The sequence below is a fragment of the Hypanus sabinus genome, chromosome 17, assembly GCF_030144855.1.
Source record: "Hypanus sabinus isolate sHypSab1 chromosome 17, sHypSab1.hap1, whole genome shotgun sequence".
NCBI classification, from domain to species: Eukaryota; Metazoa; Chordata; class Chondrichthyes; order Myliobatiformes; family Dasyatidae; genus Hypanus; species Hypanus sabinus.
Window position 1 is genome coordinate 35,438,199 of NC_082722.1, and position 21,159 is coordinate 35,459,357.

At 43.8% G+C, this 21,159-nt stretch overlaps 2 protein-coding genes across 10 annotated transcripts in view; one reads left to right on the forward strand and one right to left on the reverse strand.

The window, feature by feature from the left end:
- fto (FTO alpha-ketoglutarate dependent dioxygenase) overlaps positions 1-1,779 on the reverse strand; it is a 342,469-nt gene extending 340,690 nt beyond the window's left edge. For all 5 annotated transcript variants that reach the window (XR_009516253.1, XM_059992822.1, XM_059992819.1 and 2 more), the window contains exon 1: positions 1,676-1,779. Coding sequence is in view for 4 of the 5 variants with exons in the window: in XM_059992822.1 (XP_059848805.1) it covers positions 1,676-1,723 (48 nt within the window). In the remaining variant the exon portion in view is untranslated. The remainder of the gene's footprint in view (positions 1-1,675) is intronic.
- Positions 1,780-1,822: 43 nt separating this feature from the next.
- Positions 1,823-21,159, forward strand: part of rpgrip1l (RPGRIP1 like) — a 190,493-nt gene continuing 171,156 nt past the window's right edge. For all 5 annotated transcript variants that reach the window (XM_059992825.1, XM_059992827.1, XM_059992826.1 and 2 more), the window contains exon 1: positions 1,823-2,267. The gene's annotated coding sequence lies outside the window, so the exon portion shown is untranslated. The remainder of the gene's footprint in view (positions 2,268-21,159) is intronic.

The following is a 21,159-nucleotide window of genomic DNA, read 5'->3' on the forward strand; positions in this document are numbered from 1 at the left end:
TATAGCCAAACTACACAGCACAAGGTTAAAAAAAAAATCACATATGCAGAGCATTTTGAATCAAGTCATTGAGACAAATATTTAAGTTGTGGGCCCAGAGACATGACACTAACCCCAAAGTCAGAAAGATATGTTAATGCAAAAAGAAGAAAAATTGGACCTAGACACCAAGATGTGACTGTGACACCACAAAATTGTATGAGTACATGATATACAAAGTCTTAATTATTACTCAAGCTACACTGCAGTGAAACAAGGGGACAAATCATGTCAAACTGATAACTGTCGAAAGCATCTTTCCTCAAGACATCAAAGATAATGCAAGTAGCTGTGACTCACTTCCAAAAGTAGAGCATGATGAAATAAATCTTGACAAGGTGCCTGCAGATTACCCAGAAAATCTAATGATCATACAACAGTTGTCTTGATTAATTTTGAGATAAATATATATTTAATTTTGTAAGCTTGTCAATTTGTTTTATGAAATTTACTATGAAATGCTATTAAATTCAAATTATCAACCAGCTCTTGATGTCGTTAACCAAACCTGTCAAACTTTTAAAATCTGCTCACCACCAAACCAATGAACATATCAAATTATACCTACAAATCATTTTCTTATCCTACCTTTTTGGCAAGGATAGAGACGGCACAGAAGAGCTCCCATTAATACTGTAGAATAGAACTACAGGTCTAACATGACAGAATACCTCAATTATTAATATCAGTAAAATAAAACAATAGCATTAAAGAAAATAATCATTATGATAGGGGTGAACTCCCAAAATGTGATGTTGCAGTCAATAACCATCAAAACGGTGAAAACATTGGTTGTCATTTCTTTGTGTATTTCTTTGTTTTGCACAGATTGGAAGGTAGTATTTACAGCACATCCCCACAGGTTAATACAGAAAACAGGGGATTAGAGCAGTTAGCCTTACAACAGTAGGAAGAAAAATGTTTGAATGTGCTGATGGTTACTGGAAACTTGTGAACTAGCAGAATATAAGAGGAAACAGTAGATGTGGGGTATTTAGACCAAAGCGTTTACGTAGAGTTTATATAGAGTGGTGGCAGTAACATACTGGCACGGCTTGAGGATTGGTTAATGGACAGAAAACAACAGGAATAATTAATTTTTTGCTTAGGGAGGACATGGCTAGTGAGGTACCATGGGGATTGGTGAGGGCGATCACTGTATCAAAAAAGTTCGATGACAGTGTGAGAGAAAGGAAGAGTGTAAAGGGACTGAGTAACCTAGTACCTTGCCAGCCAACGTGCTGCAAATGGATGTTTTAGCTCAAATTTATTCACAAAGTAAAACACGTTACCATACAAAATTTCCACGGATGCTTGTGTAACTAGTTCACTAAGACTGACAGCGCTACAATGGTAAACCAGCAATTTTTCCAAAAAGTCATCTGATCCAATTTTACAGTCATTTTATAGATCTTCCAGTAATCACAACTCGAAGACAGAAGCAGATAAAACATGCAGCAATACTGCTGCAACCGCAGTCCACAACATTACGTCTGGACAGCAGGGGAACCCATCAGATTCGTGAATTTAGGCCTTGCTTGTCTCACCGTCTCCCCGGAGAGAATGCGGTTAAACACAGGAACAGCACAGGGGACAAACAGGACAAGCGCCTAAATTCCATGCATTAAGGGTGTACCTTAAAATCCTTCGCTTTATCGTATTTACTGAACCTTTTCATCCTCATTCCCGGCTCATCGCCATCAAATTTAAACGCGCGCCATTACCGTCCCAGCATACAGCGCGATCACCCTCTTCCCCCCCCCCCCCCACCCAACCCCGCGAGCGGCTCCCGGGTCCGGGGCCCAGCGCGAGCGCCAACCGTCGCGCGACAAACATGAAGCAAACGGCGAACCCTCCAATCTGACACCTATTCAAAGCACAAAACAATCACGCCATCTTGACCCCCCCACCACCACCACCACCCAAACAAACAAACAAACTAGATCGGCCGCAATTTCCACTAACTACTGCGCTTGAGCAACAGTGATGCCCAATTAGACGGGGTGCGGTATTTCTCCGATTCGCAATCGCCCTATGAGTGCGCACTGGGAATTGTAGTTCAGATTCCAGCAAACCCTTTTCCGGTTGAAGGAAAGCGATTCGATGGTACAACAAGACCCAGCATACATAGCGCTTGGTAACCGGTGATGACGAACCGGAAATTGACGTACGCTAGCAACTGTCGTGGTGGTAAATGAATCCGTAATGAGCTGTTTGGAGTGTATTTGGTGAGTGGTATTTTTTAAAAAGTAGTCCAACGAGAGGGGAAATAGTTGGTGTTTTTCAAAGTAGTGTTTCTGTTCGGCTGTCATAGGTTGAAGTTTACTGAAAATTGTCTCATGTTGCGAGGATGTATTTGTATTCCCTTATTGCTATCATAGAATTTGGACAGACGTGCTGTTCAAATGAGCACTCAGTCATTTGACATTCTTCTTGCGCTCTCTACCTTTTACAGGAGAGTAGCATTTTGAAGTAAAATACAATTAACAGGACGAGGTAATAAACGCTCCCTTCTTGATCGGTTGGTGCAAATTTGCGGGTTGATAGCGTTCTCATATATCCTTCTAGTTGGAGACCACAAGTTTGTCAACGAAGCCTCGGTGAATAATCATAGATCGAAAACACTGCAGCTACTTTGCTCCAATGGTGGACTCTGTGAATATTGGAAATGGAATGCCAGACAAGCAACTGGATTCATTCTGGATGTCGAAAATTTTATTGAGTATTGTTGCAACTAAACTCATCTAGAAAGAACGTTATTTCATCCCAATCCTACCTAGCCTGTCCCTTGTAGATAATAATGGCAAATCACATATATGTGTAACCAATGTCTAACCTGTTCTAATGGTCACAGTTTTTATGTGAGAAATTTATTTAAAATTCCAGTCAATGCAGATTTCTAGAACGTTAAACAAAGTTTAGCACAAGTAATCTTGTTGAAGTGCTGCTGGTTCCATCCCAAACTTGAGGTTCGGAGAGGTTCAACATGATCATGCCAAGTGGTGGGAGAGTCCAGATGGACCAGGTGGCTGTGGTGAACTACATATACCTGTCTGGACACCCCCCCCCCCCCCCACCACTGACTTCTTCCGTGGCTCCTCCCGTGGACCCTGGTATAAAGGCGATTGGGGACACCGCCCCGGCCTCAGTCTCCAGGATGCAGTGTGGTGGTCAATTGCTGCTTGTTCTTTCTTCCAGCCAATAAAAGCCTATATCTCGCCTCACATCTTCAAGAGTTATTGATGGTGCATCAGTGGCCTACTCTAGTTCCTACTCTTGCTCCTATTTTTTCTGTTTTTTTCTGTCTCAAATTTTTTTGCTGCATGGGCTATCTACAGAGTATGTTAAAGTATTAGCCAATGCATTCTTGGTAGCTGTTCTCAAATGAGAAGTCTCCACTACCCATGATTTCAGCAGTAGCATGGAAACACCATCTTTGCTGCATGCAGATCATTAACTGAGAAGTTGTACATATTATGTACTGTGATCTTCGCTAAATTTCCCTTTTTTGACATTCCTGGTGGGAAAGTTATTGAAGAGGTGAGTAATGATAGAGTATAGAGTAATTTTTTGAAGATCTCCTACAATGGTGCCCTTGCCTGAGATGATTTGCCTACAAAACTGCTACCATCTTCCTCTGTGCAATGTATAGTTCCAGCTTGTGATGTTTTCCGTCGGATTCCTGTTGACCTTAAGGGATTAATTATGTCCTCATGACTGAGTTTGAAGATTTCATTATATATGTTAACAAACTTCAAAGTAAATTTATTATCAAAGTACATATATGTCACCATATACAACTCTGAGATTTATTTTCTTGCGGGCCGTCACAGCAAGTACAAAGAAACAAAAGAATCAATGAAAAACTACTCAAAATGGACAAACAACCAATGTACAAAAGACAAACTGAAATACAAAAAGAGAGAAGAAACAAACAATAATAGTAATAATAAAAATAAATAAGCTAAAAAAAGTGAAGAGCATGAGATGAAGAGTCCCTGAAAGTGGATCCATAGGTTTTGGGAACAGTTCAGTGCTGGATTATGTGAAGTTGTCACCTTTGGTTTAAGAGACTGATGACTGAGGCATAATAACTGTTCCTGATCCTGGTGGTATTGGTCCTGGGGCTCCTGTCCCTTCTTCCTAATCACAGTAGCAAGAAGAGAGCATGGCCTGGATGGTAGGGGTCTTTGATGGATGCTACTTTCCTGCAATACTGCTCCTTGTAGATGTGCTCAATGATGCAGAGGGCTTTAGCCATGATCGACTGGCCTACTTTTTGTAGGCTTTTCCATTCAAGGTCATTAGTGTTGCCTTACTAGACCACGATGCAACCAGTCAGCATACACTTCACCATACATCTGTAGAAGTTTGATAACGTTTAAGATGACATGCCAAATCGTCACAAACTTCTGAAAAAGTGGAGTTTCATCACCAACGTGTTTGAGGATGGTAGACAACCAGTGCCGTTAAACCAGCCTCTTGTTTGCTGCTGCAGGAGGAAGGTGTCTGCATGTGATGGTCTCTCACACGCTCTCAAAAGAGGGTCCCTGCACTCCAATAGTTAGTCAATCTCTAGCTCTCTCTCCTCCCCTGCCTGAGGATTGTGCTGGAGTCCTGGGTGTGGATTGCATTCTTTAGTTCAAGTTATGATGCCTGGACTCTTGATTTTGTGCTTTATATTCTGTATTTCTCACTTCTTTTTGCTATTTGCGTGATTTTTTTTGCACGTGGGGGGGAGGTGATGATTTTGTTTGAGCAGGTTCCATGGTTTTTTTTAAGCTCCGTTGCTGTCCATGGGTAGATGAAGCTTAGGATTGTATACTGCATACATACTTTGATAATAAATGTCCTCTGAATCTTTGAATCAGAATCAGGTTTATGAAGACCGGAATGTGATGTAAAATTTGTTAACAACAGCAGTTCAATAATCTAGCAGAGGAAAAAAAAACAATAAATAAAGAAGAAAGTCAATTATGTATATTGAATATATTAAAAAACATGCAAAAACAGAAATATTGTATATATTTTTTAAAAATGAGGTAGTGTCCAAAGATTCATTGACCATTTAGGAATTGGCTGGCAGAGGGGAAGAAGCTGTTCCTGAATCACTGAGTGTGTGCCTTCAGGCTTCTGTACCTCCTACTTGATGGTAACAGTGAGAAAAGTGCTTACCCTGGATGCTGAAGTTCCTTAATAATGGATGCTGCCTTTCTGAGACACCGCTCCCTAAAGGTGTCCTGGGTACTTTGTAGGCTAGTGCCCAAGATGGAGCTGACTAGACTTAAAACCTTCTGCATCTTCTTTCAGTCCTGTGCAGTAGCCCCTCCATATCAGACAGTGATGCAGCCTGTCAGAATGCTCTCCACAGTACAACTATAGAAGTTTTTGAGTGTTGACATGGATGTAAGTGCAACTGGACACTAGTCACTGGGGCAGATTACCACACTCTTCTTCTGCACCAGTATAATTGAAACCTGCTTGAATTTGCCTGCTCAACCTGCCAAAGCGACGTTCAAAATATCAGTGAATACTCCAGCCAGTTGATCAGAACAGGTCTGACACATTGGTATCAAGAAAACAACCTTTCCCTCAAAAGTTGTTAAAAAAAAAGAGGAGCTGGTTGTGGACTACAGGAGGAAAGAAGATAGGCTAACCCCTATTGACATCAATGGATCTGGGGTTGAGAGGGGGAACAGCTTTAAGTTCCTCGGCATCCACATCACTGAACACCTCACGAGCTCTGTACACACCAGCTGTGTGGTGAAAAAGGCACCACAGCACCTCTTTCACCTCAAACAGTTGAAGAAGTTTGGTATGGGCCCTCAATTCCTAAGAACTTTTTACAGGGCACAAGTGAGAGCATCCTGACCGGCTGCATCACTGCCTGGTATGGAAACTGTACTTCCCTCAGTCACAGGATTCTGCAGAGAATGGTGCGGACAGCCTAGCGCATCTAGATGTGAACTTCCAAAGGACCACTGGGGACCTGAGTCATCCCAACCACAAACTATTCCAGCTGCTACCATCCGGGAAACAATACCACAACATAAAAGCCAAGACAGCTTCTTCCACCAGGCCATCAGACTGATTCATTCATGCTGTATTTTTATGTTATATTGACTGTCTTCTTGTACTTACGATTTATTATAAATTGCCCATTGCACACCTAGATGGAGATGTAACGTAAAGATTTTTACTCATGTATATAAATTATGTAAATAATAAAGTTTATTCAATTAAATTCAATTGACCAAGTACCCCATCTGGGCTAGATGCTTTCTGTGGGTTCACTGTCCTGAAAGATGCCCTCATGTTGGCCTCAGAAACTGAAATCGTAGTGTCATTGGATCAACATCAGCTTAATGTTTATCTAAACAGTCACAACTTAAATGAAGGAAGATTTACCAGTATAATCTGATCAATTTTGTGTCCACAATTTTGTCATTTGATGATCTAGTTTGTGTCTGTTAAATATTCTTGATCTTTATAAGTAGACTGTATAATTTTACATATATTTAAGCACTGGGCCATGCCAACTGTGAAAATTGTCTACTGTCATTAGTCTTTGAGAGTTATGTGATCTTAATAAGAAATTGCATAATATACAAGATCATGAAATATACCTCATGGACATTTATGCATGTTGCCAAGAAATGCACCAGAGGAAACTGGCCATTGCCCCTCAAGTATGGTGACCTCACATCCTTAACCTAACGGGAAATCTGTTGGAAATAACAGGTAAGATAGACTAAGGACAGTCAATGGATGTTATTTACTTGGATTTTCAGAAGGCATTTGATAAAAGGCTGCTAAACAAGAAAAGAGTTCAAGATATTACAGAAAAGATACATGGATAGAAGATTGACTAACAGGAGAGAATGAGGGCCTTTTTTGGTTGGCTGCCAGTAACTAGTGGTGTTGTGCAGGGGTTGGTGTTGGGACTGCTTCTTTTCACATTATATGTTAATAATTTGGATGACAGAATTGAAGATTTTGTGTAAGTTTGTGGATGATACAAAGATAGCTGGAGAGCAGGTAGTGTTGAGGAAACAAATACTCTGCAGAAGGATTTGGACAGATTAGGAGAATGGGTAAAAAAAATGGCAGTGTAGGGAAGTATATAGTCATGCATTTTGTTTGAAGAAATAAAGGCATAGACTATTTTCCAAATGGGAAGCAAATTCAAAAATCAGAGGTGCAAAGAGACTTGGGAGTCCTCTGCAGGATTCAATAAAGGTAAATTTGCAGGTTGAGATGGTGGTGAGGAAGGCAAATGCAATGTTAGCACTCATTTTGAGAGGACTGAAATATAGAAGCAGGATGTACCATTGAGGCTTTATAAGGCATCGATCAGACTGCACTTGCAGTGTTATGAGCAGTTTTGGGTCCCTTATCTAAGAAAGGGCATGCTGACATTAGAGAGGCTCCAAAGGAGGTTCACAAGAGATATCCCTGAAATGAAGGGGTTAACATGTGAAGAGCATTTAATATCTTTGGACCTGTACTTGCTGAAGTTTAGAAAAGTGAGAGGGATCTCATTGAGACCTACCAAATATTGAAGGGCCTAATTAGACTAAACATGGAGAAAATGTTTATGTAGTGGAGGGGTCTAGAACCAGAGGACACAACATCAGAATATGAGGGATTTCTTTAGCAAGAGGCTGGTGAATTTTTGGAATTAATTGCCACAGATGGCTATGGAGGCCAAGTCATTAGGTATATTTAGAGCAGAGGTTGATAAGTTTTTGATTAGTAAGGGCCGGAGAATGGAGTTGAGAGGGAAAATAAATCAGCCATGACCAAATGACAGAGCAGAATTTTTGGGCCAAGTAACCCAATCCTGCTCCCACATTTTATGATTTTATGATGGGGGTTATTGCCATTTTGTTATACGTACCAATTACTGAGAAGTGAATGTAAGTGGAATGATTAGTAAGTTTGCAAGTGATATTAATGTTGATTGTATTGTGGAAGTAGTGTTAACAGTAATCTTAGGCTACAGAATAATTTTTCATCAGATTGTAATTTGGCAGGAGGCAATGGCAGATGGAATTTAATCCTGATAGTGAACGCTGAAGCATTGTTTGTGGTTGGACAACCATTTTGAAATATGTCATAACATTGAAGTGGTAAGTTAAATTTAAATGACGAATAACAGGTTTTGTGATACTAACCTCCACATCTTTGATTTGAGGCCTTCACCAATCTTCATTTTCTCTTCTCTTATACAATGGAGAGTGTTGTCTTCTTCATAATTGGAGATCCTCATCCATATTGAAGATGACCTTTAAAGGCTGCTTGCAAATGAAATCTGGTTTTGCACGTATGATTGTGATCTCTTGATCTCCTTCACTTTTTGTTCTTTCAACCCTGCATTTCCTTTGTGTTGCCAGCAATTTATCCTTGGAACCAAATTTTTCTCCATTTAAAGCTGGAGGAGGGGTGGAGAGGGTAGGAACCATTGCCATTAGGATCTGATACAAACTTCAGTCGCCAGCTGTTAATTTCATCCTCTACCCTGGCCACTATTCATGTTGAATTAGAGTATTCATAACTTTGACATCCCATTTGATTTGGAGCTAGGGTTCTAACTTCATTTCCTCTTTATAGGTAATACCATGTACTTTCCTTTTCTAATAGTATTTGTCTCTTATTCTACCTAATAGCTTCTGTTGCACGAATCCTGTTCCTCCCTTTTATGACCTAGATTGAACTATTCCACTAATATTCTGATTGGCTTCCAACTTTATAATTCCAATGAGCTAAATAAAATAGGAAAATTAATTTAATCTATCCAGCTCTGGTTGAAGTCAGGAAGATAGGTTGATGAATGCTTTGAGATCTTCTGCTTATTCCTAAGATCATGGCCGAGGCTTCTGTCTATGCATAAATCTTTAGAAAGGAGCTTGAATGCACAACCTGATTTAGAGGTCACAATACTATCACTGAACTCCATAGACATAGAACAGAGTTAGACCATTCAGCCCATCAAATGTGCACCACCATTCGTTCATGACTGATTTATTTTCTCTCTCAGCCCCATTCTCCAGATTTTTCCCCATACTTTTCACACCCTTAGTAATCAAGAACGTATCAAACTCCGCTTTAAGTATAACCAATGATTTGGCCTCCACAGCTGGATGTGGCAATAAGTTCCACAGATTTACCACTCACCGGTTAAAGAAAGTCATCCTCACCTCTATAAAATGATGACACCTCTTTTCTGAAACTATGTCCTCTGGTTCTAGATTCTACACGACGACTCTCTCTTCAATTTTCAGTGGGTTTCGATGAGACCTTAATCTAAATTCCAGCAAGTACAGGCCCAGAGTCATCAATGCTAGCATATCTTAGGCCTAAAACTGCTCACAATGCTCCAAATGCACTTTGACCAATGCCTTATAAAGCCTCAGCATTATATCTTTGCTCCTAATTTCTGGACCTCCTTGAAATGCATTGCATTTGCCTTCCTTACTACCAACTCAACTTGTAAGTTAACAGTTAATGAATTCCGTTCTAGGATTCCCAAGTCCTTTTACACCTCTGATTTCTGAATTTGCCTCCTGTTTGGAAAATAGTCTATTCTTGTACCAAAGTGCATGACCAAGCACTTCCCAACACCGTATTCCGTCTGCCACTTCTTTTGCCCATTCTCCAAATCCATACGTCCTTCTGCAAACTCTCCACCTACCTTTGTATCATTTGCAAACTTGGCCACAAAGCCTTAATTCCATCATCCAGATTATTAATATATATAATGTGAAAAGTGGTGGACCTAACATCAACCCCTGCTGTACAGCAATAGTCACCTGCAGCCAACCAGAAATGGCCCCTTTATTCACACTCTTTGCCTTCTACCAGTCAACCAGTCTTCGGTCTATACTAGTATCCTTTGTGTACTAGGCTCTTATCTTGTTTAGCAGCCTCATGTTTGGCACATTCTTATCCAGGAATCATCACTTTGTTGTGATAGAGAGGCTTGTGAGTTCCTGAAATCCCAAGACTGATGCCCTCTGGAGCTTAACTTCTGTTGGGATCACCCTTGATGGTGAGATCAAAGGGGAGGTTCCAGAGAAAGAGTGTTTCAATCAACACCTCAGTGGTGGAGTTGACAGAAGATGATGACACATCACAGTGACAGTGAAGGCGGAAGAAGGTTGCAGCAGTGAAACATCCCCAGTCATGCCACCGGTGCCATGCTACTGGACCATGACTTCAATCTGTCAAGGACCATGTAGTAGCTGCCTTGTGCATGAGCCTCCTCACGTTAAGCTTTGTCACATTCAGGCATTGTCCATTAAGGGCAAACCCTTAGGAGAACGTCATACCCAACTCCAGTGATTGCACTACTACTTCCTTGTCAAAGGGCTTTCCAGCAATTCAAGTAAGCAACATCCACCATCTCTCCTTTGTCTTTCCAACCTGATACATCCTTAAGAATTCCAACAGGTTTCTCAAGGTAAGGTTTTCCCTTAAGGAATCTATGGAGATTTTGTCCTATTTTATCATGACCCTCCAAGAACCCCAAAACCTCATACTGAATAATGGACTCTAACATCTTGCAAACCACTGAAGTCAGGCTCATTGGCCTGTAGTTTCCTGTTTGTTGCATCCCTCCCTTCTTAAACAGTGGAATGACATTTGTGATTTCCAAGTCCTGTAGAACCATTCCTGATTTTAGTAATTCTTGAAAGATCACTACTAATGTCTCCACAGTCTCTTTAGCTACCTTGGGTGCAGTCCACCTGGTTCAGATGGCTTGTCTACCTTTAGACCTTACAACTTCCCAAGCAGTTTCTCCTTGATAATACCAACTACACTCATATCTACCCCTCGGCTCTCTCAAATTTCTGCCATGCTACTTGTGTCTCCCACAGTGAAGACTGATACAAAACACTTATTCAGTTCTTCTACCATTTCTTAACGGGAACAACTCCATTACTATCTCTCCAGCATAATTTTCCAGTGGTTTAATGTACACTTTTGTCTCTCTTTTACTTTCTTCATATCTGTTAAAACTTCTGTATCTTCTTTTACATTATCAGCTAGTTTTCTTTATATTTCATCTTTTCTCTCCTTATTTGTTTTTAGTTTCCTTGTGTTGGTTTCCAAATACTCTAGCTTCCCACTAGTTTTTGCTATCTTGTATGACTTCTGATTGGCTTTCATGCTATCTTTGACTTCTCTCATCATCCACAGTTGCTTCCTCACCACTTCTTCTTTAGGATTAACAATTCTTTAGGATTTGTGCATCCTCTGAATTACTCCCAGAAACTCCAGCTCCTTGCTCCTGCCCCTGTATTTCCCTTTACTCCAATGTAATTCCGATACATCTGAATTCAGTTTCTCCCTCAAACTGCAAAGTGAATTTTATCATATTATGATCACTATTTCCTAAGGGTTCCTTTACCTTAAGCTCTCTAATCAGATCTCAATTATTAATCTCCCCTTTTGCCTCCAGTCTCATCTTCAACACTCAAATAATGGACTGCTGAGGAATAGGTTATTCATGGTGTTACTGCCTCCTCCTTCCTTTACCAACAGCATTGAAAGAAATTATCTGGTGATTACTCTGGGCAGGTCCCGGCGGATCGGAAAAAGGCAAATGTCACATCACTGTTCGAAAAAGGATTTAGGCAAAAGGCAGATGGCTATAGGCCAGTTAATTTAACATCAGTAGTTGAGAAAATGCTTGAAGTTATCATTAAAGAAGAGATATCGAGGCATCTGGAAAGAAATAGATCCATCATGCAGATGCAGCTTGAATTTAGCAAAGGCAGGTCCTGTTTGACAAACTTACTGGGGTTCTTTGAGGATATAATGAGCACAGTGGATAGAGCAGAACAGATGGACATTATTTACTTGGATTTCCAGAAGGTATTCAATGAGGTGCCACTTAAAAGACATAAGATAAGAATGCATAGAGTTGACGGTGATGTATTAACATGGATAGAAGATTGGTTAACCAATAGAAAGCAGAGAGTTGGGATACGTGGGTGTTTCTCTGATTGGGAATCAGTGGTGAGCGGTTTGAAGCAGGGGTTGGTGCTGATCCTGCAACTGCTCACGATATACATTAGCGATCTGGAAGAGGGGACCAAGTGTAATGTATCTAAATTTGCTGATGATACTATATTGAGTGGAAAAGCAAATTGTGCAGAGGATACGGAGAGCCTGCAGAGAGATATAAATAGGCTACGTGAGTGGACAAGGATCTGGCAGATGGAGTACAATGTTGGTTAATGCGAGGTCATCCACTCTGGAAGGAAAAATTGAAGATGAGATTATTATTTAGATGATAACAGGTTGCAGCATGCTGCTATGCAGAAGACCTGGGAGTGCTTGTACGTGAATCACAAAAAGTTGTTTTGCAGGTGCAGCAGACTATCAAGAAGGCAAATAGAATGTTGGCCATTGCTAGAGGGATTGGATTTAAGAGCAAGGAGGTTATGCTGCCAATGTATAGGGTACTGGTGAGGTCACAACTGGAGAACTACATGCAATCCTGGTCTCCTTACTTGAGGAAGGATATACTGGTTTTGGAGGTCGTGCAGAGGAGGTTTATCAGGTTGATTCCAAAGATAAGGGGGTTAGGCTATGAGGAGAGATTGAATTGCCTGGGACTGTTAGTATTGAAATTCAGAAGGATGAGAGGCGATTGTATCGAAACATATAAAATTATGAAAGGGATAGATAAGATAAAGGCAGAAAAGTTGTTTCTACTAATAAGTGAGATTAGAACTAGGGGGGACATAGCCTCAAGATTTGGGGGAGTAAATTAAGGGTGGAGATGAGGAGGAACTGCTTTCCCAAAGAGTGGTGAATCTGTGGAATTCTCTGCCCAATGAAGCAGTGAAGGCTACCTCAGTAAATCTATTTAAGACAAGGTTGGATAGATTTTTGTATAGTAGAGGAATTAAGGGTTATGGGGAAAAGGCAGGTAGGTGGAGATTAGTCAATGGTCAGATCAGCCATGATCTTATTGAATGGTGGAGCAGGCTCGACGGGCCAGATAGACTACTCCTGCTCCTATTTCTTATGTTCTTTTGTTCTTATCTGAAGATTATTGTATCTTGATATATGCAAGTTTTCTGTCATGTTTCCTTTATATTAAAATAGCTACTACAGAAGTATTTCATTGATTGTTAAACATTGTTAGGAGGCCCTAAGGTTTTTGTTTCCTTATTTCATTTTTCTCTTCTAAATGTTTTTATTCTAAAAAACACAATGTTGTGATTATTCCAAGCTCAAGAACTTGTGAGCACCTAGAGCTTGTGAATAAATTCCCAAATGGTTCATAATTTTACCAATACAGATTTCTGTGTCAACCACAATATGACCTTATATTTCATTTCTTTGAAGTATGGTGCATTGGGAGATGACATTGTAGCGGTGTGCTACACGCAGCGCTAAAATTACGACACGGAGTCAGTAACTGCAGTCGAAGGAAAAAAACTTTATTCAAAAACTTCAGCCTCACTTTTAAGCCTCTGTCAACCGGCCCCCCATGGCGAAGAGGCTCCAAAGCTCTGTGCTCGCAAACCCCCGTAGGCTATCTAATTGTGAGTCGGTTCGGATACGCTAGGAAATGAGTCGCCACATAACCCCCCCCCCCCCCAGAACCGGCGATACACCCCCCAATGTCCACAGTCTGGGCCAGAACCTGCTTGGGAGGTCGGCCTCTGCGCCGAGGCGCCGGAAACTCGGCCGGTTGCGCCAGGTCCACATGAGCCGGCTTGAGGCGGTCCACCGTGAAAACCTCCTCCTTCCCCCCAATGTCCAGCACGAACGTGGACCCGTTGTTCCGGAGCACCATAAACGGCCCCTCGTATGGCCGCTGCAGCGGTGGCCGATGCCCGCCCCTTCGTACAAACACAAACTTACAGTTCTGTAGGTCTTTGGGTACGCAGGTCGGGTGCCGCCCATGCTGTGAAGTGGGTATGGGGGCCAGGTTACTGAGCTTCTCGCGAAGTCTGCCCAGGACTGCTGCAGGTTCTTCCTCTTGCCCCCTTGGGGCTGGTAGGAACTCCCCAGGGACGACCAGGGGCGCGCCGTGTACCAACTCGGCCGACGAGGCGTGCAGGTCGTCCTTGGGCGCTGTGCGGATGCCGAGTAGGACCCAGGGAAGCTCGTCCGCCCAGTTGGCTCCTCGCAGGCGGGCCATGAGGGCCGACTTCAGGTGACGGTGGAAACGCTCCACTAGCCCGTTCGACTGTGGGTGGTAGGCAGTTGTGTGGTGCAGCTGAGTCCCCAAAAGGCTGGCCATAGCTGACCACAGGCTGGAGGTGAACTGGGCGCCTCTGTCGGAGGTAATGTGGGCTGGTACACCAAAGCGAGATATCCAGGTGGCGATCAGGGCTCGGGCGCAAGATTCGGAGGTGGTGTCGGTGAGCGGGACCGCCTCTGGCCATCTTGTGAACCGGTCCACGATAGTCAGGAGGTAACGCGCTCCGCGCGACACTGGCAGGGGGCCCACGACATCCACATGAATGTGGTCGAAACGCCGGTGGGCGGGATGGAACTGCTGCGGTGGGGCTTTGGTGTGCCGCTGCACCTTGGCCGTCTGGCAGTGCATGCACGTTCTGGCCCATTCACCGACCTGTTTGCGGAGTCCGTGCCAAACGAACCTGCTGGAAACCATCCGGACAGTTGTCCGGATGGAGGGATGCGCCAAGTTATGAATGGAGTCGAAAACGCGGCGTCGCCATGCTGTCGGGACGACCGGACGGGGCTGGCCGGTGGCGACGTCACAGAGTAGGGTCCTCTCACCCGGGCCCACGGGGAGGTCCTGGAGCTGAAGACCGGAGACTGCGGTTCTGTAACTCGGAATCTCCTCATCTGCCTGCTGTGCCTCTGCCAGCGCCTCAAAGTCTACCCCTTGGGAAAAGGCATGAACGGTAGGGCGAGAGAGCGCATCCGCCACGACATTGTCCTTACCCGAGACGTGCCGGACATCCGTCGTGTATTCAGAGATGTAGGACAGGTGGCGTTGCTGGCGGGATGACCAGGGGTCGGATGCTTTCGTAAACGCAAAGGTAAGCGGTTTGTGGTCCGTGAACGCGGTGAAGGGCCGACCTTCTAGGAAGTACCTGAAATGCCGGATTGCCAGGTAGAGCGCCAACAGTTCCCAGTCGAAAGCACTGTACTTGAGCTCGGGTGGCCGCAGGTGTTTGCTGAAAAACGCCAGGGGTTGCCAGCGACCTGCGATGAGTTGCTCCAGTACCCCACCGACTGCCGTGTTGGATGCGTCCACTGTGAGGGTGGTAGGGGCGTCCATTCTGGGATGTACTAGCAATGCGGCATTCGCCAAAGCTTCCTTCGTTTGAACGAAAGCGGCGGCGGACTCCTCGTCCCAGGTAATGTCCTTGCTCGGACCCGACATCAGGGCGAACAGGGGGCGCATGATCCGGGCAGCTGAAGGGAGGAAACGGCGGTAGAAATTGACCATACCTACGAATTCCTGAAGGCCTTTGATCGTGGTGGGTCGGGGGAAGTGGCGGACCGCATCTACCTTAGCGGGCAGAGGGGTTGCCCCGTCTTTAGTAATTCTGTGGCCCAGGAAGTCAATGGTATCGAGTCCGAACTGGCATTTGGCAGGGTTGATTGTAAGACCGTACTCACTCAGTCGGGCGCAGAGTTGACAGAGGTGGGACAGATGCTCCTGACGACTGCCGCTGGCTATGAGGATGTCATCCAAATAGATGAACGCGAAGTCCAGGTCCCGGCCCACCGCGTCCATTAACCGCTGGAACGTCTGTGCCGAACGGCATGCGGAGGAACTCGAAAAGGCCGAATGGGGTGATGAGAGCCGTTTTGGGGACGTCGTCAGGATGCATCGGGATTTGATGGTATCCCCGGACGAGATCTACCTTGGAGAAGATCCGTGCGCCGTGCAGGTTTGCCGCAAAGTCCTGAATGTGCGGCACAGGGTAGCGGTCCGGTGTGGTAGCCTCGTTCAGCCTGCGGTAGTCGCCGCACGGTCTCCAGCCCCCCGTCGCTTTGGGCACCATGTGCAGGGGGGAAGCCCATGGGCTGTCGGACTGCCGGATGATCCCCAATTCCTCCATCCTCTGGAACTCCTCCTTCGCCAGTCGGAGCTTGTCCGGGGGAAGCCGCCGAGCACGGGCATGGAGGGGTGGTCCCTGGGTCGGGATGTGGTGCTGTACGCCGTGCCTGGGCATGGCCGCTGTGAACTGCGGTGCCAGAACCGATGGGAACTCCGCCAGGACCCTGGTGAAGTCGTTGTCGGACAGCGTGATGGAGCCGAGGTGAGGGGCCGGCAACTGGGCTGCACCCAGGGAGAACGTCTGAAAGGTCTCGGCGTGTACCAGTCTCTTCCTGGGCAGGTCGACCAGCAGGCTGTGAGCCCGCAAAAAATCCGCACCCAGAAGCGGTTGGGCTACGGCGGCCAGTGTGAAGTCCCACGTGAACCGGCTGGAGCTGAACTGTAGCTGCACCTGACGGGTGCCATAGGTCCTTACGGTGCTGCCATTCACGGCCCTCAGGGGGGGACCCCGTGCCCTACTGCGGGTGTCGTAACTCGTCGGAGGTAAAACGCTGATCTCAGCCCCAGTATCGACCAAAAACCGGCGTCCCGACCTTCTATCCCACACATACAGGAGGCTATCCCGATGGCCAGCCGCCGTAGCCATCAGCGGCGGCTGGCCCTGGCGTTTCCCGGGAACTTGCAGGGCGGGCGACAACGGCGGGCTTCTGCACCCCACCGCTGGTGGTAGAAGCACCAGTGTTCATTGGGCCGGGGGTTGGCGGGCTCTGCGGCCGGGCCTGGACTGGTTTGCAGCTGGGAGCGTGGCTGGGAGATCTGTGCGATGGACGCCCCGCTCACCTTTTTGGCGTTCCACAGCAAGTCCGCCAGGGCTGCCACCTTCCGGGGGTCACTGAAATCCGCGTCGGACAGCAGCAGGCTTATGTCCTCGGGCAGCTGCTCCAGGAATGCCTGCTCAAACATGAGGCCGGTGTGCCCGTCGGCCAGAGACAACATCTCATTCATTAAAGCCGATGGAGGTCTGTCGCCCAAGCCATCCAGGTGCAGTAAACGGGCAGCCCGCTCGCGCCGTGAGAGTCCGAAAGTCCTGAGGAGCAGGGCTTTAAATTCCGTGTACTTGCCGTCTGCCGGAGGCGACTGTACGAACTCCGTGACCTGGGCTGCTGTGTCCTGGTCGAGGGAGCTCACCACGTAGTAGTAGCGGGTGTCTTCTGAGGTGATCTGGCGAACGTGGAATTGGGCTTCGGCTTGCTGGAACCATAGGTCCGGGCGCTGTGTCCAGAAACCTGGCAGTTTCAACGAAACCGCATGAACAGAGGCGGCGTCGGTCATTTCTGGTCCAAAAATCGTTTGGACCGTCGGGGTCACCAATTGTAGCGGTGTGCTACACGCAGCACTAAAATTACGACACGGAGTCGGTAACTGCAGTCGAAGGAAAAAAACTTTATTCGAAAACTTCAGCCTCACTTTTAAGCCTCTGTCAACCGGCCCCCCATGGCGAAGAGGCTCCAAAGCTCTGTGCTCGCAAACCCCCGTAGGCTATCTAATTGTGAGTCGGTTCGGATACGCTAGGAAATGAGTCGCCACAACATCTTATTTTTATTTTATGAAAACTTCTTCACATTGCCTATAAAACTACTTTTCAAACAGAAACTTAAATGCATACTTATAAACAGTGATTTATAACCAGAATATATGCATATAAAGAGAAAAAAATATTGGTTTTATATTTTTGTCCTTCACCTTTAGTGGCCTGAATTTCACAGTAAACGTAATGAGACGTCTACCGTTGATCAAAGTTAATAATCCACAAATCTTTGGGAATTATGCATATGTTTGTTCAAATACAGAAATCATGAAGTTATCATCATCAATGTATGGTGACCTTTCTTAAGGCTGGATACAAATATTGTAATCAGCCTGCTGTGCAATGGGAATGAGGACACTTGGATTAGCTACCAAAAGATTTTGTATCATGCCTCCACTGCATGGTAGCAGGGGGAAACCAATCAATACAAGAGGTTCAAGCAGCAGATTTTAAATGGCTTGTTAATCTTAGGGAGAAAAATTCCCTTGGGTTATCAATTAAAAGAAAACTTTAAAACATTTGATGACTTTAAAAATCTTATGTCTTATTTATTTAGGTATTTTTTGATACCCTTTAGGTTTCTGAATACTTATTTCCTAAGCAGGTCAAGTAATCAGAAGCATCTCCTGGTCAATCAGGTGTCTGCTTTTCTGATTCATGAGTGGGGCTGATCTTGACAACAAACCAGACCCCATCAATTTTATGCCTGTCCAATATACAGAATTAAAGGGCATTGCACAGGAACAATTATCATCATTTTGGCCTTGTATTGATAGAAGAATCACTGAAGCTGAATATTGTGCAGCTTTTATTCCAAATATGAAGTTTGGGACCCACATGGATAATCCTACCACAATGTTAAAAATGTCAAAATAAACATTACATTTTATATAGTGGCCAATTAACCTTGTAACCCACTTGTGTTTTGGGACATGGGAGGAAATACAGGCAGTGACAGGGAGAATGTGCAAACTCCACTCTGACAGCATGTTAAATCTGAACCCTAATCCTAGCCCAGTTGCCAGATCTGTGAGGGAGTGGTTCTACTAGCTGCACCACAATGCCACTCTAATCTGTCATTCTTGCCCTTTGTAGCACGTAAATAGATCCAGGCACCTTTGATGTTGTTGATTGTTAATTATTTCATAAGTTCAGAGATAATCAGGAAAAGATAATAAACACCAATTTTGTCAGCAATTTGCTCATGCTGAGACAGATTTAAAAATACACAAAAAATAAAGTACAACTTCCATGTCACCATGTGCAAGTAAAATATGGCAAATCCTTACTGTTGTTTGAAAATTTGGAATGGATCTGCTAACAAAAATTCACAATGTCAGAGACAGCTGCTTTCTCTCTGTAATCAAATAGCTCCTCCTTGAATCATTTTCCTTGAAACTCCCAAGAAAAATACAAAAAAACAGAAGAAACCACCATTTCTGGCCCTTCCCTGATTCCTTAAAACATTTGACTCCCTCAACCAAGGGGAACCATAGAGAAATCCTCTCAAATGTGGTTGTCTTCAGAAACATTTTCCCATTCCTGATCTGCTACCTAATGCTAAGCCATGATTCTAATCAACACATTTGAATCCATTGATTGAAGCACCTTTCCTGCAGTTTGAAGACCCACAGAAATTCATCTCTATCTAATATTAGCTTCAAGATGGCATGCAAGCCATGATGCAGAACAACAAGTTCTTGGCTTCACAATTCACGTCATCGTGGCCTTGCACTTTATTGTTTATCTGCACCGCAATACTTTTACCGAATCTATCATACAGGTACAGTACTCCTTATCACTTATGCTTGCTTGTATGTTGGATTTTTTTATTTTTGAATATATAATGAAATAGATCAGCATTTCCATCATTACAGACATTGAAGTTATGTGCTACTGGTAAGTAGTTTTTGTCTTACATTCATTCATCATACATACTGCATGTATTCACAGTAAAAGTTATTATATATCAATATAATGAAAATATAATGTGTGTAGAGCAACAAAAGCAGCACAACAGCATCGGGAGAATACCTTCATTAACTGATGAACAACAACAAACAACAGCAGGTTTTCAGTCTCCACCTACAACGCCACATTTAGATTAAAAGGTTACAATACACTGTATTTGTATTTTATTTTGTTTTTATACCTTACACAAAACCTAAAAAGAAATCAGCATTATAGACTTGTTCTGGTATTAGGTTTTCATCAGTAACTATCTTGGGAAACTCGTCATTGAATTTCTCTGTTGCTTCATGATCAGCAGACACTTTCTCACCACAAATATTTAAAACTGTAATGCCATGCCTTTTCTTAAATTTCTGCAACCAGCCTGCTGAATATTTACAATTATCTTCAATTTTTAGTTTATCATGATAGATCTTTGTTTGGTTCATTATCAGCATGTGACATATGTTCACTCCACACTGACAAATCCACTCTTTCAATACACAATTGAGATCTTCTTACTCACTTTATGCAGTGTTTTTTTTTCTTTAATTTCTGTTCATTACATTTGTGAAGTTACTTTTAAGAACCGGCTGTGGTGCACAGAGACCTGTGCATTGCCTGGGAAGCTTCCCAGTGCCTTGTGGAATTTTCCATTTGTGGTGTCATGTCAGCACTCAAAAAAACTTCAGTTTACGGAGATTTCAGGATTTTCAGGCGAGGGGTACTCAACCTGAACTATACTCTGCATTCTATTGTTGTTTTCCTTGTATTATCTTGATGTACTGATGTGATGAAATGATCTGTATGGATAGCATGTAAATCAAAGCTTTTCACAGTACCTTAATACATGGTGCAATAATAAACAAAATTTCCAATTTCAGTGAAGACTTGTGTCAATATTTTTAGCACAGTGTCATCACTTTAAGTCTCTTCTTACTCTTCCTAATCATAAAACTACACTTGACTTCCCACATTCCCTACAGGAGCACTGGAAAAATTTTCCGTTTCGGTCGACTTCAGTCCTGAACCAAGGTCACTCAGTTATCCAGCATGGTATGCAGGCATCTCCTAATTCAAGATCTATGTTATCATTGACTTGCTCACTGATTCATGCAAGATAATGGGCCCCACACGAAACAAGCACAAGGCAAATGTCTGCCCTGCTGAACATTAACACCCACCCCAATTGCTAACCTGCACCACAACCAACTCCTTAAAAATAAAGACTTGCAACCAGTCCTGGAAAACGCAGATCATGTTGGCTGGAGAAAGTGAAGGAGATTCAGCAGTTCACTAACATGGGTTCTTCAGCCTTATAAAAACCATATATTCCCCAAACACCCTACCTCATTGAGAACCAAGAACGGGATGAACTCATCAGGGACAGAATTAGACAATGCTGACTGGAAGGAATACTTCAAAGACCACCTTGTCAGCTATCTCTGACCTTAATCTGAATGCCATTGACTCCATTCCACAATAACTTACTTGGGCAATCTCATCCCCACTGCTGAATGACAAGATCTCAAAATGCCATATCGCAACCAAGAAATGACAGTTTATCAGAATC